Source organism: Engystomops pustulosus, chromosome 8, assembly GCF_040894005.1.
Source record: "Engystomops pustulosus chromosome 8, aEngPut4.maternal, whole genome shotgun sequence".
In the NCBI taxonomy this organism is placed as follows: domain Eukaryota; kingdom Metazoa; phylum Chordata; class Amphibia; order Anura; family Leptodactylidae; genus Engystomops; species Engystomops pustulosus.
In genome coordinates this window covers 26,062,347-26,083,698 of record NC_092418.1, presented here as the reverse complement: position 1 = coordinate 26,083,698, position 21,352 = coordinate 26,062,347, and the positions used below count along the sequence as shown (strand labels likewise).

Sequence of the window (21,352 nt, the reverse complement as noted above, 5' to 3'; positions counted from 1 at the left end):
CCGGGATATTCTTAAGCCGCCCCCACCAACTTACTTTTAAGGGGGCCCCCACCAGCAGGTGACTGTCTCTGGGAGAGCTGCACAGCGGTTTTGGATCATCATTAGAGCTCTTGGAGCACCGGCCTCGAGCTTCAACAGCTACAATGATGAGCCGGTTTCGGTATGTAATCGCCTGCATGTGCGTCCCACATGCCCCCACCAACCTTAATCCGGCCCTGAATACGATCTCTACCGGTTCTGTACTGTCATGTAGGGCCACATCTCTTTCCCTGAGAGTATAATGGGATTTTTTATTTCTGAGTGAAGTGGGGTAAAACATAAAAGTACACACAAAGAAACAATAAGGATACATCACACAGCAGCTGGATGTGACATTCGCTGACTACGAGGAGACGTAAAACGTAATTTAGGGCAATAACTTATTTTCAGCACAATTAAAATTCTTCTGCGTCAGGGAAATGCCCCATAAATTGGATGCAAATGGTCCACAGACTGATGTATGGAAAGCGCTTCCTATGGATTTGTAGCGGTGGCGCTTTGATGTTTTTATCGGTAGGGATATGGCTTCCTCTAGTGAATGCATTGAGTATTGCAGGTGGAGGAAGAGACAGTTATGAAAAAAAAGAGACAACTTAATTCTTCTGCCAATTTGGCTTTTCAAATGATGGATCAGGGAGCAGTTTTCCAACAAGAAGAAGTCCAAGAAATTTGAGGCATATGTTATGGGTTGGAATAAATGACTCCTTTAAAATTGACTTTAATTACTAATTTTTACTTAAAATTATGAAAAAAGTTTAAAAAAAAAAACACTAAAACAATAGAATACATATAACATCATATAAGTTACAATGATGGAATACATGTACATGGCCAGAACATCACAGAACTGGTTATCCAGCGTTACATTGGGTAAGATAACATTAGGAGGTGTCACCCCATCTCCCTCAAAGACAAGTGCTGATAGAGTCTTCAGGGGTCATGATTGGGTGTCAGTCTCTATGTTTGTGGGTGCCAATAAATAATCAATGGTCAAGTCATCTGGGAAATAGAAAAGACTGTTTAATGGTGTCAGACAAGAGGAAAGTCTGTGTCTAGGTTGAAATTTTTGCTGTTTGGATCAATTACAACTAATAGTTTCAGAAAGTGTTACCAGGGCTGGCGCCAGCACTGGGCATGCCCGGGCAAGTGCCAGGGCCCAGGGCTGCTGGGGGGGGCCCACATAATGCTGTATATAAGGAATCCATGGGGGTGAGGGGGCTGTATCTTATGAATCCATAGAGGGTCAAGGGTGGTTTATATCATAGTATCATAGTATATAAGGCTGGAAAAAGACGCAAGTCCATCAAGTCCAACCTTTAAGAATTAAATAAATGTTTTATCCCCATAACCCGTGATATTTTTCCTCTCCAGAAAGGCATCCAGGCCTCTCTTGAACATGTACATAGAGTCGGCCATAACGACCTCCTGCGGCAGAGAGTTCCATAGTCTCACTGCTCGTACAGTAAAGAACCTTTGTCTATGGTGATGGTAGAATCGCCTCTCCTCTAAAATAACCAAAACGGGGCTGTATATAATATAACCATGAGGGGTTGATTAGTATGATAAGTTAGGGAATATTTTAGGGAATAGCAGAACTGTTTTAGTTTCTGAATTTTTAATGCTGCCATGTGAGCTCACTGCAAAGGGACCCACGAGGCTCTGTCAACCAGGGGCCTACTGATACCTGGAGCCGACCCTGAGTGCTACCCTCCCAAGTGTCTTATCCAGTACCAAACTGGCCCACTAGAGATTCAGAGGATCTTCCGATGAGCCCCAGTTTGAACCCAATACTTGACATCGGTCAACAAGAAAAAGATAATCTCATTTGAAGGCTACTGAGGTCCAGTGTCAGGCTAGAATGCCTAGGGCCTAGTGGTAAAATATTTTAATGGGGCCCACTGCTGTACACCCTAGCTTGCTTTTTAGCCATTGGCTTGGACTGTTATGGTCTTAGGAGCCCCGTTAGTAACCTGCTGACCGGTATTTGCCTTTAACTCATAGCTCTGTGACTTAGCAATATATACCCATTAAATAGGTCCTGGGGCCCACCAAGCTCAGGGGCCCACTAGTGAATCCACCTGTTCACCTGTGGGCCAGTCCAACCCTGCTATTTATTAGGATTCGATTGGATGATGCGCACCAAAGATAACTTTATGCAGTGATCTGAAGGACTCCAGTCCAACACTGGTCCAATCTGTTGGCTTTAGACTGGATTTTCCTATACTGGATATTTGGGTTGGGCCAATTAATCATGTAAAAACTAACATCACATAAAAGCGTCTAATGGGTCTATTGAACACTTTATCTGTTTTACCTCTTCTTCACCACATAGATAATCGTGCCCATTAAAGTCAATGGTGGAAAACATCAACCGTCCATCACTAGATTTTGAGCTTAATTCCTCTCCACCGGTTGAATCAAAAGAAAAAAATATGTTCTACATCATTCTGTTTTGTACCAAGGATGGGACATAGCATTATTTTTGACGTAATACTCAAAATATAATCTATGAAATGTCTCTTCTTACATATGGGTCCTTGAATTGTGTAACTAACTTTACATATTACCTAGAACTTTTACTGTTAGATATGCAGCCAATGAGCAGTTATGGAGCCACCATCATGACATGATTCCATGTGACCTCCTTACAACCTCAGTGAAGGAAGCTCCAGTTGGTTGGGAGAAGATCATGTAGGTAGGTACAGGTGTAACAGTGGTATATTCTATAGAAGGCACAGAGAGCAAGTGTGTAGTAAGATGAAATCTTCTATGGTTTGGTAGACATCTTGAAGAACACAGTAGACATCCATCTTGAAATCATGGGACAAAACCATTCCAGATCCTCGTCCATGAGTGGTAACATGAAGATTATACTTATTGCTGCTCTTAGTGTGTGACATTTGCCCCTGAATCTTTGTTCATGGTCAAGTCTTGAGGTCCTTCATGTGTTGCTACCAAGCCGTGTATCCCAGCCTCGTGCTCCCGTGCTTTACTACGCAGGATGGCGATACTACGGGTTCTTGTATCTTCTACTTGGTCTGGACCTTCTCTCTTGTGATTTTTGGGGAACAGTAAGTTGTTGTTGGTAGATTTTATGTCCTCTAATGGGTTTTCCTCTGGTCTTTTATGATTTTTACAGTCTGATCTACTCTTTGCTTTCATTTGGATATGATAATTCTGCATCTTCATTTGCCTTCTCATCTTGGCTCGCCTGTTTTGAAACCAGACCTGGGGACGGAAATGAAGAATTATATCAGGTCACCTATCAAATCTGTGTATTCATGTAGCCTCGGAAGGTCTGGGTTACATGGGTGGTTGTTAGGAACCTGAAAAGTTTGTCCGCTTAAGGACAGATGCTTTGTTAGCAAGGTCCCCCATTGGGTTAAATTCTGGTTGTTCTTCTCCTGGAACTCTCAAAATGAAACTACGGAGAAACCCTTGAAGTCAATCTGTCACCAGGTTTTACCCCATTAAAGGGGTTATCCGGGTTTAAAAAATTTCTTATGGCCAGGCTGGGGAGGGCTATTTAAACACAATAAACATGTACTTACCTCCTCCGGTGCTGCCGATGTCCCGCGCCGCGGCCCGTCTTCTCCGTGCGCCGGTTTCAGTACAAGGGCGCACAGGGAGCTTCCGGCCAGCCGGAAGCTCCCATGCGCACCATCTCCCAACGCTTACAACGCTGAGAGATAGGGACGGATGGGAGGAGCCTCCACATCGCGGACCGGAAGCTCCCTGTGCACGGCTTCCGTGCCCCTGTAAACAAACAGGGGCATGGATCGAAGGGACCGCGGCGCGGGACATCGGCGGCGCCGGAGGAGGTAAGTACAGGTTTATTATGTTTAACTAGCCCAGCCCGGCCATAAGAAATTTTTTAAACCCGGATAACCCCTTTAAACTAGCAGCCCCCCTTAGGTCAGGGATGAAATGTGTTTTCTAGAATTTCCTATTTTATGTGAAATGTCACACGTTTACCTATAAAAAATCTCCTCCAAAGTCGTGTGAAAATCAGCAGAAAGCTGTCATCTTTTGCCAGAGATGAGTCAGGCTCAAAAGGCGGAAAGGAGAGAGTAATTTTAGACGCCTATAGTCTTGGGTTCTATAGCAACTATTACCATGATTCTGCTATTATATTAAAGAAGAGAATCTAATCTTTCAGGTTATAGCTCACAGAACCATAAGTCTGATGCAATGTGAAAGAAAAAACTCTTCTAATGCTAGAAAGGACATTTCACAACCTGTCTTAGGCTGCTGCTAGTTTAGTGGGGTAAAAGTAGGTGACGGGTTCCCTTTAATGTCCCTGCAGAACCATCAGATGAAAACTAAAGTGTCCATATCAAAGAGGGCTGTTGGGGCCCTGCATAAAAATCCCTATCACTGCAGAACCATCAGATGAAAACTAAAGTGTCCATATCAATGGCGTCCATATAATCAGAAGGATTTAATTGTTTAGTGCTGAATGAGAATGGCTTGCAGATTAACAGGATGAGATAGGCAAAGAATATTATATATCCACGTCTTTTACAGGAAGAGACAAGAAGGAAGTAGTTTCTGTGCCAAGATGATTTACTGGAAAGAGTATGAAGGTAAAACTATCTGTACCTGCAATATTTTGTAGAGAAAGGCAAGGAGGCAGTGCTATCTGTACCTATATTATTTATAGACAGAGACAAGGAGGCAGTGCTATCTGTACCTATATTATTTATAGACAGAGACAAGGAGGTATTTCTATCTGTACCTATATTATCTATAGACAGAGACAAGGAGGTATTTCTATCTGTACCTATATTATCTATAGACAGAGACAAGGAGGTATTTCTATCTGTCCCCACATCAGTACAAACATCATATCAAGGAGATGTAATGCAATGTACAGGGAGAGACAAGAAGGCGATACTGGGGCTCATTTACTGCTCACTTTCATTGGACTGTGCACCTTTTTCGGGGATTACACGAAGTGTCTGGGATAATTATGGGTCAATGTGGTTTTAGACTGTTATTTTTGCCAGTTTTATGCCAATAGGTTAAGAGGTTTGTTGGGTTGGATGGTTCTGTGGCTACTTTTCTAGTTTCCATTTACATTGTATTTTGGAGAGGTGATGTGCTTGGTAAATGTAGGTAGTTATGCAGCAATACCTTCCTCAAAAGGGGTATAATTGCTACCCCACTACTTATTCCCAGTCACCGTGCCCGTCTCACCTGCACCCGAGTCTCTAACAGGTCCAGCTTCAGCGCCAGGGCCTCCCTTATGAAGATGTCTGGGTAGTGGTTGGTCTGGAAGACTTTCTCCAGTTCTTCTAGTTGCCAGGCGCTGTAATTAGCTCGCGATCTCCGCTGCTTCAGACGATGGCTCCTGTCTAATGGGGGGGGGGACAGAAAGACGACTGAAGAAGACGACTCACACAGAGATGACAAGATCAAGACCTAATGAAGGAGGAATATACAATCCACATCACATCACACCCTATGGTGTGGGCACTGCCATGTCCAGGTGGGTGCCAATCTGCCTGAAGCTAAGATAAGATATACAATCAGAGGAAACTTTAAGTTGTTTCTCCATTGTGATGCCTTTAGGTAAGATCAGAAATCTAGCTTTATTTACATGTTTTCATTAAATTTTTAACATTTATTTCACTTGGGGGATTTATTAGCCAAGTATAATATTTTACGAGACACTTAAAATTGGCAATAAATGTTTCAGGAATGGGAAGACAATTATTACAGTTTCAGATGGGCATATTCACTATGTAAAATATGGAGCATTTACAGGGGCATAACTACGGTGGTAGCAGCCATGGTAGCTGTTATGGGGCCCACAGTGTCATGGGGCCCAGTCATCCAACCTGACACGCTAAAAAATGGAGGATGTGCAACATTATATACATATTGTGCTGCACTTCTTATATCATAACATGTAAAGAACATATATGTGATGTGTATATGCTGTATCTGTGATGTGTATATGCTCTATATGTGTGCGCATGACTGTATAAATATGTGATATTTTGGGAAGCTATGGCGACTGCTATGGGGCCCTGCTTCTAGTTACGCCACTGAGCATATATCCACCATTTTTTCGGGACTGGACATTGGACACTGCCAGGAACCTGGACTCTGAGCATCACAGTCATCTAGCCCCTGCCTAAATTAAGGGACATTCCATCTGCTGCCTCTAAAAACTTATCTCATTTCATGTGAAAATGAGGAGAGAAGAGTCATATTTGCCTGACTTTGGGGGAGATTTTTCTACAGTTAAATGGGTGAGATTTCACATAAAAGAGGGAATTCCAGAAATACATTTCATACCCTTCCTGGGGGGGAGTTGGCAGGGGAAACCTGATGACAGGTTCTCTTTATGTTAAATTGCTGAGTAGTAAAGGTCAGACCACCTGGTCCCCACCAAATTTCTTCCAATGGACTTTCGGAAACTGGGACAAATCCTCTTTTGGTGAGGAGTGGGACTTATGTTGGTTGCATGAGGAGCTGCACCATTCATTAAAATTCATGAGCCATCTCCAATAGAGAGTAAACCCCCATTTTTTGTAATCGCAGCGGCCCCACAAGGGGGATCCCTACCAAGTTACCGCCATAGATGATGTATTATGTATCTGTATCACAACCTACAATGGGGCATGTTTATTAAAGCCCTTGCGCCAGTTTTTTGTCTGACTTTGCACCTTCTTTTCAGCGTAAACTGCTTGCACACGTATTTATTGAGTGTCTGTTACGCTATACCTGATGCAACACGAAAAGGGGAGTTCCAGCTCTCAGTCGGACCCGGAATTGTGTCGCACGCCCCATGTTAAAGGTGCACCAAAAAAAAAAAAAGTTGATGCACTTTTTTGGGGCAGTGCAGGGGGCGCCAGATTCATGAAATCCTAAAACTGGCGCCCCCTACACACTACACAGGACACTGCACATAGTACACACTACACTGTTTTTGATAAATGTGTTTATGGGCAAGGGTATCCACAATAGTCACATATTAATAATTTATAATAGCTGTTGCCCAAGTCTTGTACCTCTTCATCTGTCATCTTATAAGAATTCATAGACGGTTCCCTTCCTACAAGTTACAGATGTAACGCTCATCGTAACTTTCAACAATCCCAGCAATTAATAATTAATGGCAATAATCTCTCGTCTGCTCACAGCCTGGCAGTAAAAACTCACATGGAGAATGAAAAAACATTTGATTTATAGAGTTTTTCTGTGAATATATTTAGGCAGTGGAGTAAATTTGGAAAGTTACAATGCATCTGATCCTGGTCTAATAAATAAGTGAAGTAACTAATAATCTTTGTCACCTTTAAGGGACATCCGGACTGCTTGCATCCACCATGAGGGGGAGCTCTGGAGCTTACTGTATACTGTATGATTATTATGTCCATTGCATTACAGTGTGTCATCAGCTCCGAAGCTCCCTCTAGTGGTGGCTGCTTGTTTAAAAGTTATATCGTTGCTAAAGACTTGAAGCTCGGCATTGTGAGAGTTCCAAATTGTTATAAAGATACATTAGGGAATGAATTACATCAGAATTGTAATGCCAGTCACAGCATTCTCCTCAATCTTTTCCCATGGGATGGTGCCTTAGCATAAGGTCCCTAGAGGAGGTATCCATATATGTTTGGACCAGAATTTTTATTGACATGTTAATGCAAGTGAATCTTTTCAGCTGGTTTCAGTGGAGACCACTTTCTTTTTAGAGCACAGAGAGAACTTTATAATAATAATATTTTTTTATTTGTATAGCGCATACAGATTACGCAGCGCTGCACATGGTGCTCACAATCTATTCAACCTCCCAGTATGTGTTTGGAGTGTGGGAGGAAATTGGAGAGAACATACAAACTCTTTGCAGATGTTGACCTAGATGGGATTTGAACCCAAGACCCCAGCGCTACAAGGCTATAGTGCTAACCACTGAGACACAGTCAGCATTTGACTTCTACCTTTTTTCGTGATTTATAACTTGCTCATACCTGTCTGCCAGTTATTGAAGGCACCTTCCCTTTTAGGATGGTGTCTTAGCATACTTTTACTGGCTTATTAGTGTCCCACAGAGGTGTCTATATAAATTTATACTTTAACCATGTTTGACTTCTGTTTACTGAACTTTGAACCTCTTCTGACTGGGGTTATTGAATATAATTAAGGACACTTTCTTCATGGGATGGTGCCTGAGCAATATGGCTTCTACGTTACTAGAGTCCTGCTGAGGAGTCCTTATAAGTTTGTCCTTTTAACTTTTTCTGACTTCTACCCGAATACCCAATTCAGCCTTCCGTGACTTCTTCTTGATTACCAAATTGACCCAGTGGACCAATTGCACTGCACCCAGGGTCATTTAAGGCACCTTCTCCTACAAGATGGTGACTGAGCATTAAGGCTTCTACATTACTAATGTCCAGTATGCGATGGAAAGGAACGCAGTGTAGTGCAATCAGCACATGACAAGGGGAGTGAATAAGCAGAGGTGGTGTGTGGGTCACACAGAGTTTAGATGGGAGGGGGGTTGTTTATGTTAGAGCAGGTGAGTACGTGCAGGGAGGTGGGACATAAGGTTTAAGAATCATAACCTGAATAAAGTACTCACCATTGGGCTGGAGAACGCTGACCAGAAAGTTTTTTAGATGTCTGGCAGCATGGATCCTGGACTGATGGAGAAAGTGCGGCAGGCAGTGGCCTTGAGGGGCTGTGCATGGCTGGAACAGCAGCTGGACATTCCAGGGGGGTCTGCCTTGTCTCCAGCGGAGGAGACCCCCAGACCACGGAGGAGCAATCGTGCTCGCCCTCCATCCCGTTTGAGCCCGGAGCTGACGTCCCGGTCCCGGCGCCGCTGTCGGAGCCCCAGCAGGGACCCTCCCGCTAGGAGAGCCTAGCTGTGTCGCCGCGATCAAGTGGATCTGGGTGTCGGCCTTCCAGGACGCCGGCAGCTAACGCTGTGCAGGTAGCACGTCGCCCAGGAGGTGGTGAACGGGGACGCGCGGGCCGCAGGAGTGACCTACCGGAAGTGGCGGCCCGTCGGCCATCTTGCGAATGGCAGCTGGAAGAGGAGGTTCCGGAAACGGGGGAAGGGGGGTGGAGCCCCTCCCCTTGTGACGTCAGCGATGACATCTTCCGGGATGTCGACGGAGGCGAGGGGCGGTCCCCGCCTCTTGGGCAGAGTTGGCCACAGGAGGCTGAAGAGGAGGAGCAGACGGAGCGGCGGCCGCGGTCGGCGGTGGCCTGCTCTCGGGCGGCTGAGTTAATGCCAGGAACGGGCTCAGTGGTCGGGAGCCCTGGATCGTCGGCAGTTCCACGAGGAGGATCGGCCCTGCATGCTACGCCCGCTGCGGCTGGAGCCGCGGCGCGGTCAGGTGAGGTAACCACCCATGCAGTCAGCGGGTTAGCCGGGGGTGGGAATTTCTCTAGGAATAGTTTACAGCGTTTGTTGCTTAGTGTGCAGGAGGTATTGGGATCTGGGCAGGACGCGGTGGCGGATTCCCCGGTAGCTGTATGGGGAGACCCGGGGGGCCCTGAAGGGAGGGAGTTAGCGGTAGTCCCGTTAGTAGCCAACAGGGATAAAAGGGAGCCCCCTGCTACAGCAGTGGCTGCTCCTAGTGCCACGGTTGAGGATGTCCGCATGGCTGACAAGGCGCGTTGTGAAGTATATATTTGCTATGCTGGCCCTTTGGGTTCTCACTTGAAGCTAGAGGTTAGGGAGAAGATTTGGCGGGGGGAATACGTAGAGATATTTTCCCTTTTGCCCTTGGATAAATTTAATTTGGAAAGGGGCAGGCCAGATGAGAGCAAAAAGGAGGAGGAAGAACGGAGGAGGTATCGGTTGATACCTCGCACGTTTTTTAATTGGTTCCAGGCCTTTGCCATCTTAGCATCAGTTATTGGCGAGAAGCAGCCCGAACATTGTTCGGCTCTTTTTTGTTACATGGATGTAATTGGGGAAGCCTACAAGGTGTACGGTGGCACGGCTTGGTTACGTTATGACGAACAATTTCGTCAACGGAAGGCCATCCGCCCATCGCTCGGCTGGGAGCAGAAAGATATCAATCTTTGGATGGGATTGATATCAGCCCCGCGGTCCGGACAGTCCTTTCGGGAGTCAGTCGGGGGCTTTGGAGCGCCCTCAACCCGTCCGGCAGTCGCAGGGAAGGGTTGTTGTTGGCAATTTAATGAGGGTCATTGCAAGTTCGGCAATGACTGTCGCTTCAGACACGAATGTTCCGGTTGCGGGGGGGCGCATGGTTTGTCCAGATGTTTCAGGAAGGGAAAAGGAAAGCTCGGGGAGATTGAGGCGAAGAGGGGCGACTCCAGTGAGGGTGGAAAGGATGCGTCAGTATCTAGAAGCGTACCCAGACAAGGGGGTAGCGGGGTTTCTAACTGAGGGTTTTAGTACTGGATTTCCCATCCCTTGTACGTCCGCAAGGGCAAAAAGGGAACCACTCAATTTGGCTTCAGCTAGGTCTCATCCGGAGGTGGTGGGGGCCAAATTGAGTAAGGAAGTCGAGTTAGGCCGGATGGCAGGCCCCTTTAGTTCTCCTCCGTTAGAGGAATTATGGGTGTCACCGTTGGGAGTTGTCCCCAAGAAGGAGCCTAATAAGTTTCGGCTCATTCATCATTTGTCCCACCCCTATGGTGGTTCGGTGAATGATGGGATAGCTGAGGAGCTGTGTACTGTTTCTTATACCTCTTTCGATGCAGCACTGGGTTGGGTCAGACGTTATGGGAAAGGGGCCCTGATGGCGAAAACGGATGTGGAGTCCGCCTTTCGTCTCTTGCCGGTGCACCCGGATAGTTTTAAGTTTTTGGGCTGCAAGTGGGGGGATCAGTATTTTGTGGATTTGTGCCTTCCCATGGGGTGTTCAGTTTCATGTGCCTATTTTGAGAAGTTTAGCTGTTTTGTTGAGTGGGTAGTTAAGAGGGAGGCAAAAGTGCAGTCAGTGCTGCATTATTTGGATGACTTTCTGTTGATTGGCCCGCCATCGTCGTGGGTGTGTTCACTGTTGCTGCAAACCATGGAACGGGTTGCCAAGAGCTTTGGCATCCCTTTAGCTCCAGATAAGACTGAGGGCCCCTGCACCGAGCTCAAGTTTTTGGGGATTGTCATAGATTCAGTTAGAATGGAATCTAGATTGCCCGAGGATAAGTTGCAGGAGATTCGGAGGGAGGTTCGTGATGGGTGCCGCTCGCGTAAAATAAGACTGCGGGATTTGCAATCTTTGATAGGTCGTTTGAATTTTGCTTGCAGGGTTATGCCTATGGGGAGGGTTTTCTGCAGAAGGTTGGCTATGGCTACGGCTGGTGTGCGGCACCCAGACCATTTTGTCACTTTGTCGGCGGATTTGCGGGCAGATCTGAGGGTTTGGGATGAGTTTTTGGGCAAGTACAATGGGAGATCTGTGTTCCAGGAGAGGTCAGTGTCCAACGGCGAGTTGGAATTGTATACAGACGCAGCGGGTAGTTGCGGGTTTGGCATCTATTTTCAGGGCGAATGGTGTGCTGAGGGTTGGCCGGATTCGTGGAAAGAGAAGGGCTTAGTGTCTAACTTAGCATTATTAGAGTTATTCCCGATTGTGGTCGCGACTGTAGTATGGGGAGAGAGACTAAGGGATAAGAAAGTGCGTTTTCACTGCGATAATCTTGGGGTTGTTCAGGCTATTAACAGCCAAACCGCTAATTCTCCACCGGTGGTGAAGCTTCTGCGGCAGTTAGTGTTGAGGGGGTTGGAGCTGAATTCTCATTTTGTTTCGGTTCATGTGCCAGGCGTGAATAATAATGTGGCCGACGCTTTGTCTCGTTTTCAGTGGGAGCGGTTTCGAGAATTAGTGCCGGATGCCGAGGATCGGGGGCACGCCTGTCCAGGGCACTTGTGGAATCTGGTTTGAGTGTGGGCTTGGATTTGGTAAGGTGTTCGGTGAGTGATACTACGTGGGCCGCGTACAACGGCATTTGGAGCGAATGGGAAGGCTTGGTGAGTGCGTTAGGCCAGGTCCGAAGTAGGCTAGAGTGGGAGTCAGCTTTGCTTTTTTGGATTGGGGATTTTTTTGATGGTGGCAGCTCGGCTTCAGCTATAGCCAAACGGATGTCAGCGGTAGCATTTTGGTTCAAGTTTCGAGGGTTAGATGATTATACGAAGTCTTTTGTGGTGCGTCAGGCTGTGAAGGGCTTTAAAAGAGTGAGAGTAGTCAGGGACGCTAGGAAACCAGTTACATTTTCTTTGTTAGGAGATTTGGTGGGGGTTTTAAGGGAGCTGTGCTGGTCAGATTTTGAAGTAATTTTATTTAGGGTAGCATTTATTTTGGCTTTCTTTGGAGCTTTTCGCATTTCTGAGCTAGTAGCGCCTAGTCGGAAAACGCTGGGTGGGTTATTGGTGACTAATGTTCGTGTGGAAGAGGGAGTGATTATTTGTTTTCTGCCCAGATCTAAAACGGATCAGGCTGGAAAGGGGGCAGCTGTACGGCTGGCTTCCCTGGATGGCTCTGCGCTTTGTCCGGTGGTTAACGTTGTAGAATTTTTGAAGGGAAGACCGGAGGTGTCAGGGCCTTTGTTAGTGCATGCTGATGGGTCATTCTTGTCTCGGTTCCAGTTTAACACAATTTTTCGTAAAGCCTTAGGCAGGTTAGGTTTGGAGCCGAGGGCCTACAGTTCCCATTCATTCCGAATAGGGGCAGCCACTGAGGCTTCTAGGTGGGGTTTGAGTAAGGAGCTGATTAAGCGTTTGGGAAGATGGGAATCGGAAAGGTTCCGCCTTTATGTTCGCCCACACCTGGTGGGTTAAGAGGGGGGAACATCATTACACTGGTTCTTTATGTTTGTTTATTGTTTTCAGGTTCGGATCCGGGTTTACTGTGGATAGTCGGTCATTCCTTTGTACATTGGGGAGCTTTAAGAGCAGACGTACGGCCAGCAGGAAGGCAGCTTGGCTTTGCAGCGTCTGAGGTACAGGTACGGTGGATAGGACAGAGGGGATTGTTGTGGTCCCGTTTGTTGCCAGAGATTCAATTTCGAGTGGGGCTGGATAGGCCACCTAATATATTAGTTATTCATGCTGGGGGTAATGACATGGGGATCAGGTCATCGTGGGCCCTGTTGCGTGACATTAAGTTAGACCTATTGTGTTTGTGGACGACTTTCCCGGGCATATTAATTGTGTGGTCTGATATTGTTCCACGCTCCAAATGGCGGCATGCGCGCTCGGTCAAGAGGATTAATAAAGCAAGGATTAAGGTGAACAAGAAGGTTGGTAAATTTGTAGCGCGGAACGGGGGTATTGTGGTCCATCACAGAGAGCTAGAGGAGGGTGGCAACATGTATCTTAGGGGTGATGGGGTTCACTTAACTGATGTGGGTTTAGATTTGTGGCTTCTGGATGTACAAGATGGAATTGATAGAGCCCTAGGAGTGTGGGGAGCGGCGGCGTGTAAGTGAGTTACACTCGCCGCTTTGGCAGGGGAGGAGGGGGCTCTCGAAGGCAAGGCGTTTTAAAGTAGAGAACTTGGAATTAGGATTCCAGTTCTTGGGAATGTAAATTTACAGTTAAGATGGGATAAGCACCCAGCAGGTTGGATATATTCCTGCGGGCAAGGACCCCAGGATGGGTTTAGGTCTTCAACAAGGGGTGCCCGCAGGTTTGGTGATCGACGACCGCGGGCAAGTTGAGACCTGGGGAACAATGTTCAGGGAAAGCGCCTTCGAGGACCCCTCCAAATTTTTCCTTTCCTGTAAAATAAATAAAGTTGGCCGCTGTGGCCTTTTTCTTCCACCTATTATGGAGTTTGGTGTTTATTCAATGGGGTGGAAATGGGGAATTCTAATTGGATATTATTACCGCAGCGGCAGTTTCACTGTCCCTAAGTCATGTCGAGGTGTCTATAAAAGTTTGTCCTTTTAAATGTTTGACAACTTCTTACCCAACTCTTAAACTCTTCAACCAACTTCACCACATCCAGGATTATCAAAGGCACCTCCCTCATGGGATGGTGCCTGAGCAATAAGGTTCCTAGATTATTTATGTCCTCCAACCTTTTAACTGTGTTTACCAGATTACCCAATTTAGAACCTATTTCATCAGCCCTGACCTTTTTCCTTACTACTTGACCTATTACAAACGAACTTCCTACGCTGACCTTGTCATGCTGACCTTGACCTGCTGACTGTCCTGCCGTTCCTAGTTTCCACACACTGGAGATTTGGTGGACTCCCTGAAGTTAAATTCAGACCCCTCCCCCCCCTCACACCCACACACTGCAAAGCAATGGACCACGTAGACAAGTCGCCCTGAGCCAAATCCGCTCAGTAGCCAACTAGATCCGCAGTCACTGTGTACAGAACCTTTGAAGAAGTGTAGATGAAAGAAATGGGATATGAATTGATGTACGTTATTACCTGGCATATGACAAGGCCTCGGCTGCTGCGGAGGGAACACCATGGCATCTTTGTGTGTTCCAGAATGGCTGCAGGGCTGGAACAGTTGAAATCCAAAAATAGGAGCTGGGAAGAAGATGTTGGAAAACCTGTTGGGCAAGATATGACTGTAGATGTGCGCCGCCAATGGCTGAGGAGCAATATGGTGTCCGGGACCAAACATATCCGAGCCTACAGAGAAGATATATAGGGAGCAGGAATTAGAGAACTAAAGACCTGCCAGGGAACACATTGTTTGTGTGCATCGAGAAACTGTCTCCATTCTTCCAGAAATAACCCTGGATCTATCAGTACCAGATTCTAAAAATATTGATTCAACAGCGCCACACCTAGACCTAGGTAAAATCTGGTATTGCAGCTTCATCTGAGGACCGAATTGCAATATCACTTTTAACCTGTTGATAAGGGTGGTGCCATATTAGGAAAACGAAACCATAATACTGAACGACCCTTTAAGGGTCCCTGTGCATGACTATGCAATGTACAAACATTGGATAGTGAATACTATGCAGCCTAGATAAAGGCACCAAATAAGTGTCACAAACCAAGATACCACAAGGGGGCACTTGCTGAATATTCAAACATCTCCTATTGAACGCAATGATCCAGGTGCAGAAAACTCCCCCTAGTGGTGGCTGCGGGGAGAAAGAAAAATGATCTTAATGTTTTCATGATCATCTAGGCTGACTGGGGATGACGTTTTCTAACATTTGAAGCAATTTACAGAAACAGATGGTCAGTCGTTCCTAGCGAAATAGCCAGGTTCATTCAACATTGACCTGATAGATTTGGGAACTTTAATTTGGGTTATCCAAGATGAGAAAAACATGGTTACTTTCGTTGAGACACAGCGCCCTTCCTGTCCTTAGGACATCACTAGCACTGCAGCTCAGCTCTACTGAGGTGAATAGGACTGAGCTGCAGTACCACACACAACCTGTGGACAAGTGTGGCGCTGTCTGTGGGAAAAAAGCTGCCATATTTTTCTAATTCGGGATAACTTTTTTAAAGTTGGCCGCACACATTAGATACCCAGGAGATTGGGTAAAACTAGGAAAATAAATTGCATTATAATAATTCAGGGAGATTTATCAGAAGTGTCTGAGGTAAAACTGTCCTGGTTTCCAATGGAAACCAATCAGAGCTCAGTTTTAATTTTGTCAACAGCTGTGGGATGATGAAAGTTGAGCTCTGATAGGTCACCATGAGCTCTGCTTTCAGTTACTTCTGATAAATCGCCCCCATTATGTCTGGGTTTGTAGTCAAAGAGTGAAATAAACAATATTCCATAGCAACCAATCACAGCGCAGTTTTCATTTCTAATAGTGCTGAAGAAAAACTAAAGCTCTGCTGTGATTGGTTGCTATGGAGAACAAAGACGGTTTATCTTTTAGATGGAGTCATGAATCTGCCCAAAAGATTTTGGGTGTCTACTGTAACTCTGTATAACACCGATTATATACCAGGACACACAGAGCGGTTCATTCTACACATCACAATGATAACATACTGGATTAGGCCTAGTTCACACTTCTGGATTTACATTATGGTAATTTTGCAAATGAATCTGTAGGGTCTTTGCAGGTCCCTGCCCCACAGTGTAATACAGTGTAATAAAGTCGCATTTAAAGGCACGGGGCTTCAATTGGCAACCCCTTTAAGTAAATTATTCAGCATGTTAATTTTATGTTCCATTAAAGGGGTAAAATAATACATATAGATAGACAGGAATTTCCTTGCAGATCCAGCTATCCATAAATCCTTCACAATGTACCTCATCTTATCTCTATCAGTCATGATATTCCCTGTAGAGGGGCTTTTTTTCCCCTATGGGGTCCTAGGGGTGACATACGTTTCTGTATACATACACGGTGCCAGGCATAGTACTCATCTGTCTCAGGTGTACAGTAAGTCTAGAGGAAGGCAATAACATAGTGTGGACTTAAAGGGATTTGGGATAGGGAATAAAAATTTGGGGATATGATCTCCTGGACCACCAAAGATGAGACTAGGATTAGCCTTCACACCATCGTTTTCTACAGGATATCCTGGTGCTTTACAGTCCCAGGTAATATAGGGAAGATTAGGGGAATTTCTCAGTTCTGCCAACTGGCAGGTGTCCCATCGAGAATGACACCATGGCACCATACGGCAGTAAACACATTGCCTATTTCTCCATAACAAGGAACCTCAGAGACAACAGGCAACATTAATGTGACTATTGAACTGTATATCATCTAGGTATAGGCGCAATCACCTGTTTATAGAAGGGTCTATCATCTAGGTATAGGCACACTCACCTGTTTATAGAAGGGTCTATCATCTAGGTATAGGCACACTCACCTGTTTATAGAAGGGTCTATCATCTAGGTATAGGCACACTCACCTGTATATACCATCTCAGTGTAGGTGTAGTCACCTGTATGTAGACAGTGTCCCATAGAAGGGTCTATCATCTAAGTATAGAAGCAGTTACCTGTATATATCATCTCGGAGCATGTGTGCTCACCTGTATGTAGACAGTGTCCTATAGAAGGGTCTATGATATAGGTATTGGCCCACTCACCTGTATATATCATCCAGGTATAGGTGTAGTCACCTGTAGATATGATCCAGGTATGGGCTCACTCACCTGTATATACCATCTCGGTGTAGGCGTAGTCATCTTTATCTAGTCACTGTCCTATTGAAGGTTTTATCATCTCAGTATAGATGCACCTGGCTGTATTATCATCTCGTTATAGGCTCACTCACCTGTATATATCATTTCGGTATAATCTCGCTCACCTGTATATATCATTTCGGTATAGGTTCACTCACCTGTATATATCTTTTCGGTATAGGCTCCCTCACCTGTATATATCATTTTGGTATAATCTCGCTCACCTGTATATATCATTTCGGTATAGGCTCGCTCACCTGTATATATCATTTCGGTATAGGCTCACTCACCTGTATATATCATCTAGGTATAGGCTCACCCACCTATATATATCATCTCATTATAGGTTCACTCACCTGTATATATCATTTCGGTATAGGCTTGCTCACCTGTATATATCATTTCGGTATAGGCTCCCTCACCTGTATATATTATTTCGGTATAGGCTCGCTCACCTGTATATATCATTTTGATATAGGCTCCCTCACCTGTCTATATATCATCTCGGTATAGGCTCGCTCACCTGTATATATCATTTCTGTATAGGCTCGCTCACCTGTATATATCATCTCGTTATAGGCTCACTCACCTGTATATATCATTTCGGTATAGGCTCCCTCACCTGTATATATCATCTCGCTATGTGCTCACTCACCTGTATATACAGTATCATCTAGGTATACGCTCGTTCACCTGTATATATCATCTTGGTATACGCTCACTCGCATATATATATCATCTCGGTATACGCTCACTTACCTGTCTAGAGCCCTGCACAGGTCCCGCCAACAGCAAAAAGGTTTAATAAATCCTCCGGCGGTCTCCTCCGCAGATGTGTGATTGTGCAGCTGTAAAACCCACTCCACATTCGTCTTAGCTTTAGAGCGAGGATGTCACGAGCCGCCACCTGAAGCAGGTGTGATGTCTCGCTGCAGCGTAATACCTGGACTATCCCTTCCAAGGAACCGTTTCTCCTCAATCATTCACTGGCAGGCGAGGAGCTATTTCTCAAAAACTTCAAAGAGACTCTTCAGTCAATTAGAGGGAAGTGTGATTGAGAAGAGAGATTATATTACTGAGTAAATATTCATCCTTAATGCATCTACAGCACTGACCCAGAAAGAAGCTGTCACCGGGAAGATGAGCGCAGCACAGACGGGATGGGCGGGATAGATGGATGACCATGATAAGATCTGTACTGTAAGCAATAACACAGAGGCGGATCGTGAAACTTCTGGGCGCAGTGTGTATGGCGTAAAAAGACTCGAAAATTATGGAGTCCTATTCACACTGAGCAATATTGTGCCTTTCCCTTTAAAGCAAATCTACCATCATGATAAACCAGGGACACTTAGATAGATCCAGGCACTGGGACTGTGGTAATCTTCTTATATTTGTTATCCATAGACTCCTTCCTTCTAAAATCAACGTTCAAAATTATACTAATTAGTTAGAAGGGCTCTCTGGGTGTTACCAGAATCACTCTGTGCTTCAGCTTCACAGGCTGTTACATTGTCTCAACCTGCTCCCATAGCAGTTACTCTTCACTCTGCCTACTGTCATTTCACACAATGGGAATAGGGAGGTGTTGCTGTATTTTTCATTTTTGGGGGGTTTTCAGTGAATCCGTGTCATGCGCTGCCCCTCTAAGGCTGGAGGCACAAGTGGCATTTTGAACCCGTTTTTGACCAGTTTCAATTAAGATAATTGGTAAAACCTGTCAAAAACGCAAACATTTTTCAACGGACTGCTTAAAACGACCCAAAAACGGGTTCAAAATGCCACATGTGCCGTCGGCCTAACCGTAAGCAGACCTTTCATTTTGACATATAACTTGTGCCACAATGGTCCCCAGACAGTGGGATAGTATATTTGGGAGGTTTTTTTATGCCTCAATTGACAGCTCCATAATAATAACAGAAAATAATTTATCACATCTTTGCCCATTAAGCCAGAAAAATGCAGACATGACATAATATACCATAACAGAGAATGTACGTAGTAATAGTCATCGTCTAGGTGCCCTATCAATCCGCTGTCAGCTCTCACTGACTGTCAGTACATCATCTACTAAACATGGGGGATGGGAGAATTACAGGCTCTTGAACCAAGGATAAACTGCAATACCGGTTGCAGACTTCGGGACAAGGTGGCGCCATTTACAGTATATACATCTCATATTATCTATCAATAATAACCTCATCATAGAGCAATGCAGTTACTTTGTAAGGAGAATAAAGTTAAATTTGACTATTTCTCTAAATTGTGATAATGCATGAAATAGAGGTGACCGCCTGCGCCGGGATTACCTCCGGAGAAGCTTTGAAGCCGGATCGTTTTCTCAAAGAAGAGAAAATTCCTTCTCCCTGGAAGTCGTTGGATAGCGTGACAATCCAAATCACTGACAACTAGCAGGTAATTGAATTACGGCCCTCACCTGCCTGCATTAGGCACATTAGCCGCTGTCTACAGGGTAATTCACCCAGAACCGCCACCCCCTGCGGCTGGATCACCTCTCACTACAACACCGGGGGTATTCCTAGTCACATGTCCATCTCTATACAGGTAGACACCCATTTACTAGGATAATATTAGAGGGTGCAGTTGACCCCCAAGAGAATTAGGGTCAGTTTGGCGCTGTAGAGAATACATTATAGTTGAGGGTCTGATACAGATTTTGCATTTGTGTCAATGCTGATGGGAGTACAGGACCAACGGTGATGCAAGGACTCCCAGCAGCATGGACTACTATAATGCTGGGAGTTCGGGTCCCTACTCAGTATGTGGTCCAGGAAATGCAGCTGTCATGTGAGTTACTAAGTACACAGTAAGTTGGAACAGCCCGAAGGCGATATTCACAGGAAGATGGCGGAAGTGAGAAACACAGCCAAGAATCACCTTCCAGTCAGTGGATTAGTAACACGTCTAATTTATTATTGGGTTGTGTGTGAGCATCCCAGACCCTATGGGAAAGTCCAGATGGCCCAATTCTGGTACCCATCAGGCAGTGCGATAGAAAAGCCCTCCCGATCCTGGGTTAGAAACTTGTTATATCAGAGAGAGATCCAGGCAGGTAGAGGAGGAAGGGAGAAGATATTGAAGCTTTCTATGTTATTCAGCCTAAATCGAGGTTGTGGTGGGTGGTAGGGACAATGCAGTCTAGTGGCCTCTTTATTAGCTCTTAGGTAGTAGGGACAATGCTGTCTGCTGCTTTCCTCATCAGCTCTAGGGTTTCCAGGTGAGTAGTAGGGACAATGCAGTCTAGTGGCCTCTTCATCTGTTCTTAGGCTATCTTGCAGGTAGTAGGGACAAAGCAGTCTAGTGGCCTCTTCATTAGCTCTTAGGGAGTAGGGACAATGCTGTCTGCGGCGTTCCTCATCAGCTCTTGGGTTTCCAAGTGGGTAGTAGGGACAATGCAGTGTCCCTGCTTCCTCGTTGGCTTTTGGGTTGTCTGATGAGTAGTAGGGACAATGCTGTCTACTGGTTTCCTTATTGGCTTTTGGGTTGTATGATGAGTAGTAGGGACAATGTAGTCTACTGGTTTCCTTATTGGCTATTGGGTTGTCTGGTGAGTAGTAGGGACAATGCTGTCTACTGGTTTCCTTATTGGCTTTTGGGTTGTATGATGAGTAGTAGGGACAATGTAGTCTACTGGTTTCCTTATTGGCTATTGGGTTGTCTGGTGAGTAGTAGGGACAATGCTGTCTACTGGTTTCCTTATTGGCTATTGGGTTGTCTGGTGAGTAGTAGGGACAATGTAGTCTACTGGTTTCCTTATTGGCTATTGGGTTGTATGATGAGTAGTAGGGACAATGTAGTCTACTGGTTTCCTTATTGGCTTTTGGGTTGTATGATGAGTAGTAGGGACAATGCTGTCTACTGGTTTCCTTATTGGCTTTTGGGTTGTCTGGTGAGTAGTAGGGACAATGTAGTCTACTGGTTTCCTTATTGGCTATTGGGTTGTCTGGTGAGTAGTAGGGACAATGTAGTCTACTGGTTTCCTTATTGGCTATTGGGTTGTATGATGAGTAGTAGGGACAATGTAGTCTACTGGTTTCCTTATTGGCTTTTGGGTTGTATGATGAGTAGTAGGGACAATGCTGTCTACTGGTTTCCTTATTGGCTTTTGGGTTGTATGATGAGTAGTAGGGACAATGTAGTCTACTGGTTTCCTTATTGGCTATTGGGTTGTCTGGTGAGTAGTAGGGACAATGCTGTCTACTGGTT

The 21,352-nt window shown here is 45.3% G+C and overlaps 1 protein-coding gene across 1 annotated transcript; it reads right to left on the bottom strand.

Annotated features, from left to right (window-relative positions):
- Positions 1 to 816: 816 nt before the first annotated feature.
- Positions 817 to 18,303, bottom strand: LOC140074980 (uncharacterized). Its single transcript, XM_072120382.1, has 4 exons — positions 18,241 to 18,303; positions 14,425 to 14,634; positions 5,239 to 5,396; positions 817 to 3,267 (listed from the first exon to the last, which is right to left on the bottom strand). The coding sequence occupies exons 2-4, from the start codon at positions 14,624 to 14,626 to the stop codon at positions 2,926 to 2,928; spliced, it is 702 nt and encodes a 233-aa protein (XP_071976483.1). The 5' UTR covers positions 14,627 to 14,634; positions 18,241 to 18,303; the 3' UTR covers positions 817 to 2,925.
- Positions 18,304 to 21,352: the final 3,049 nt, after the last annotated feature.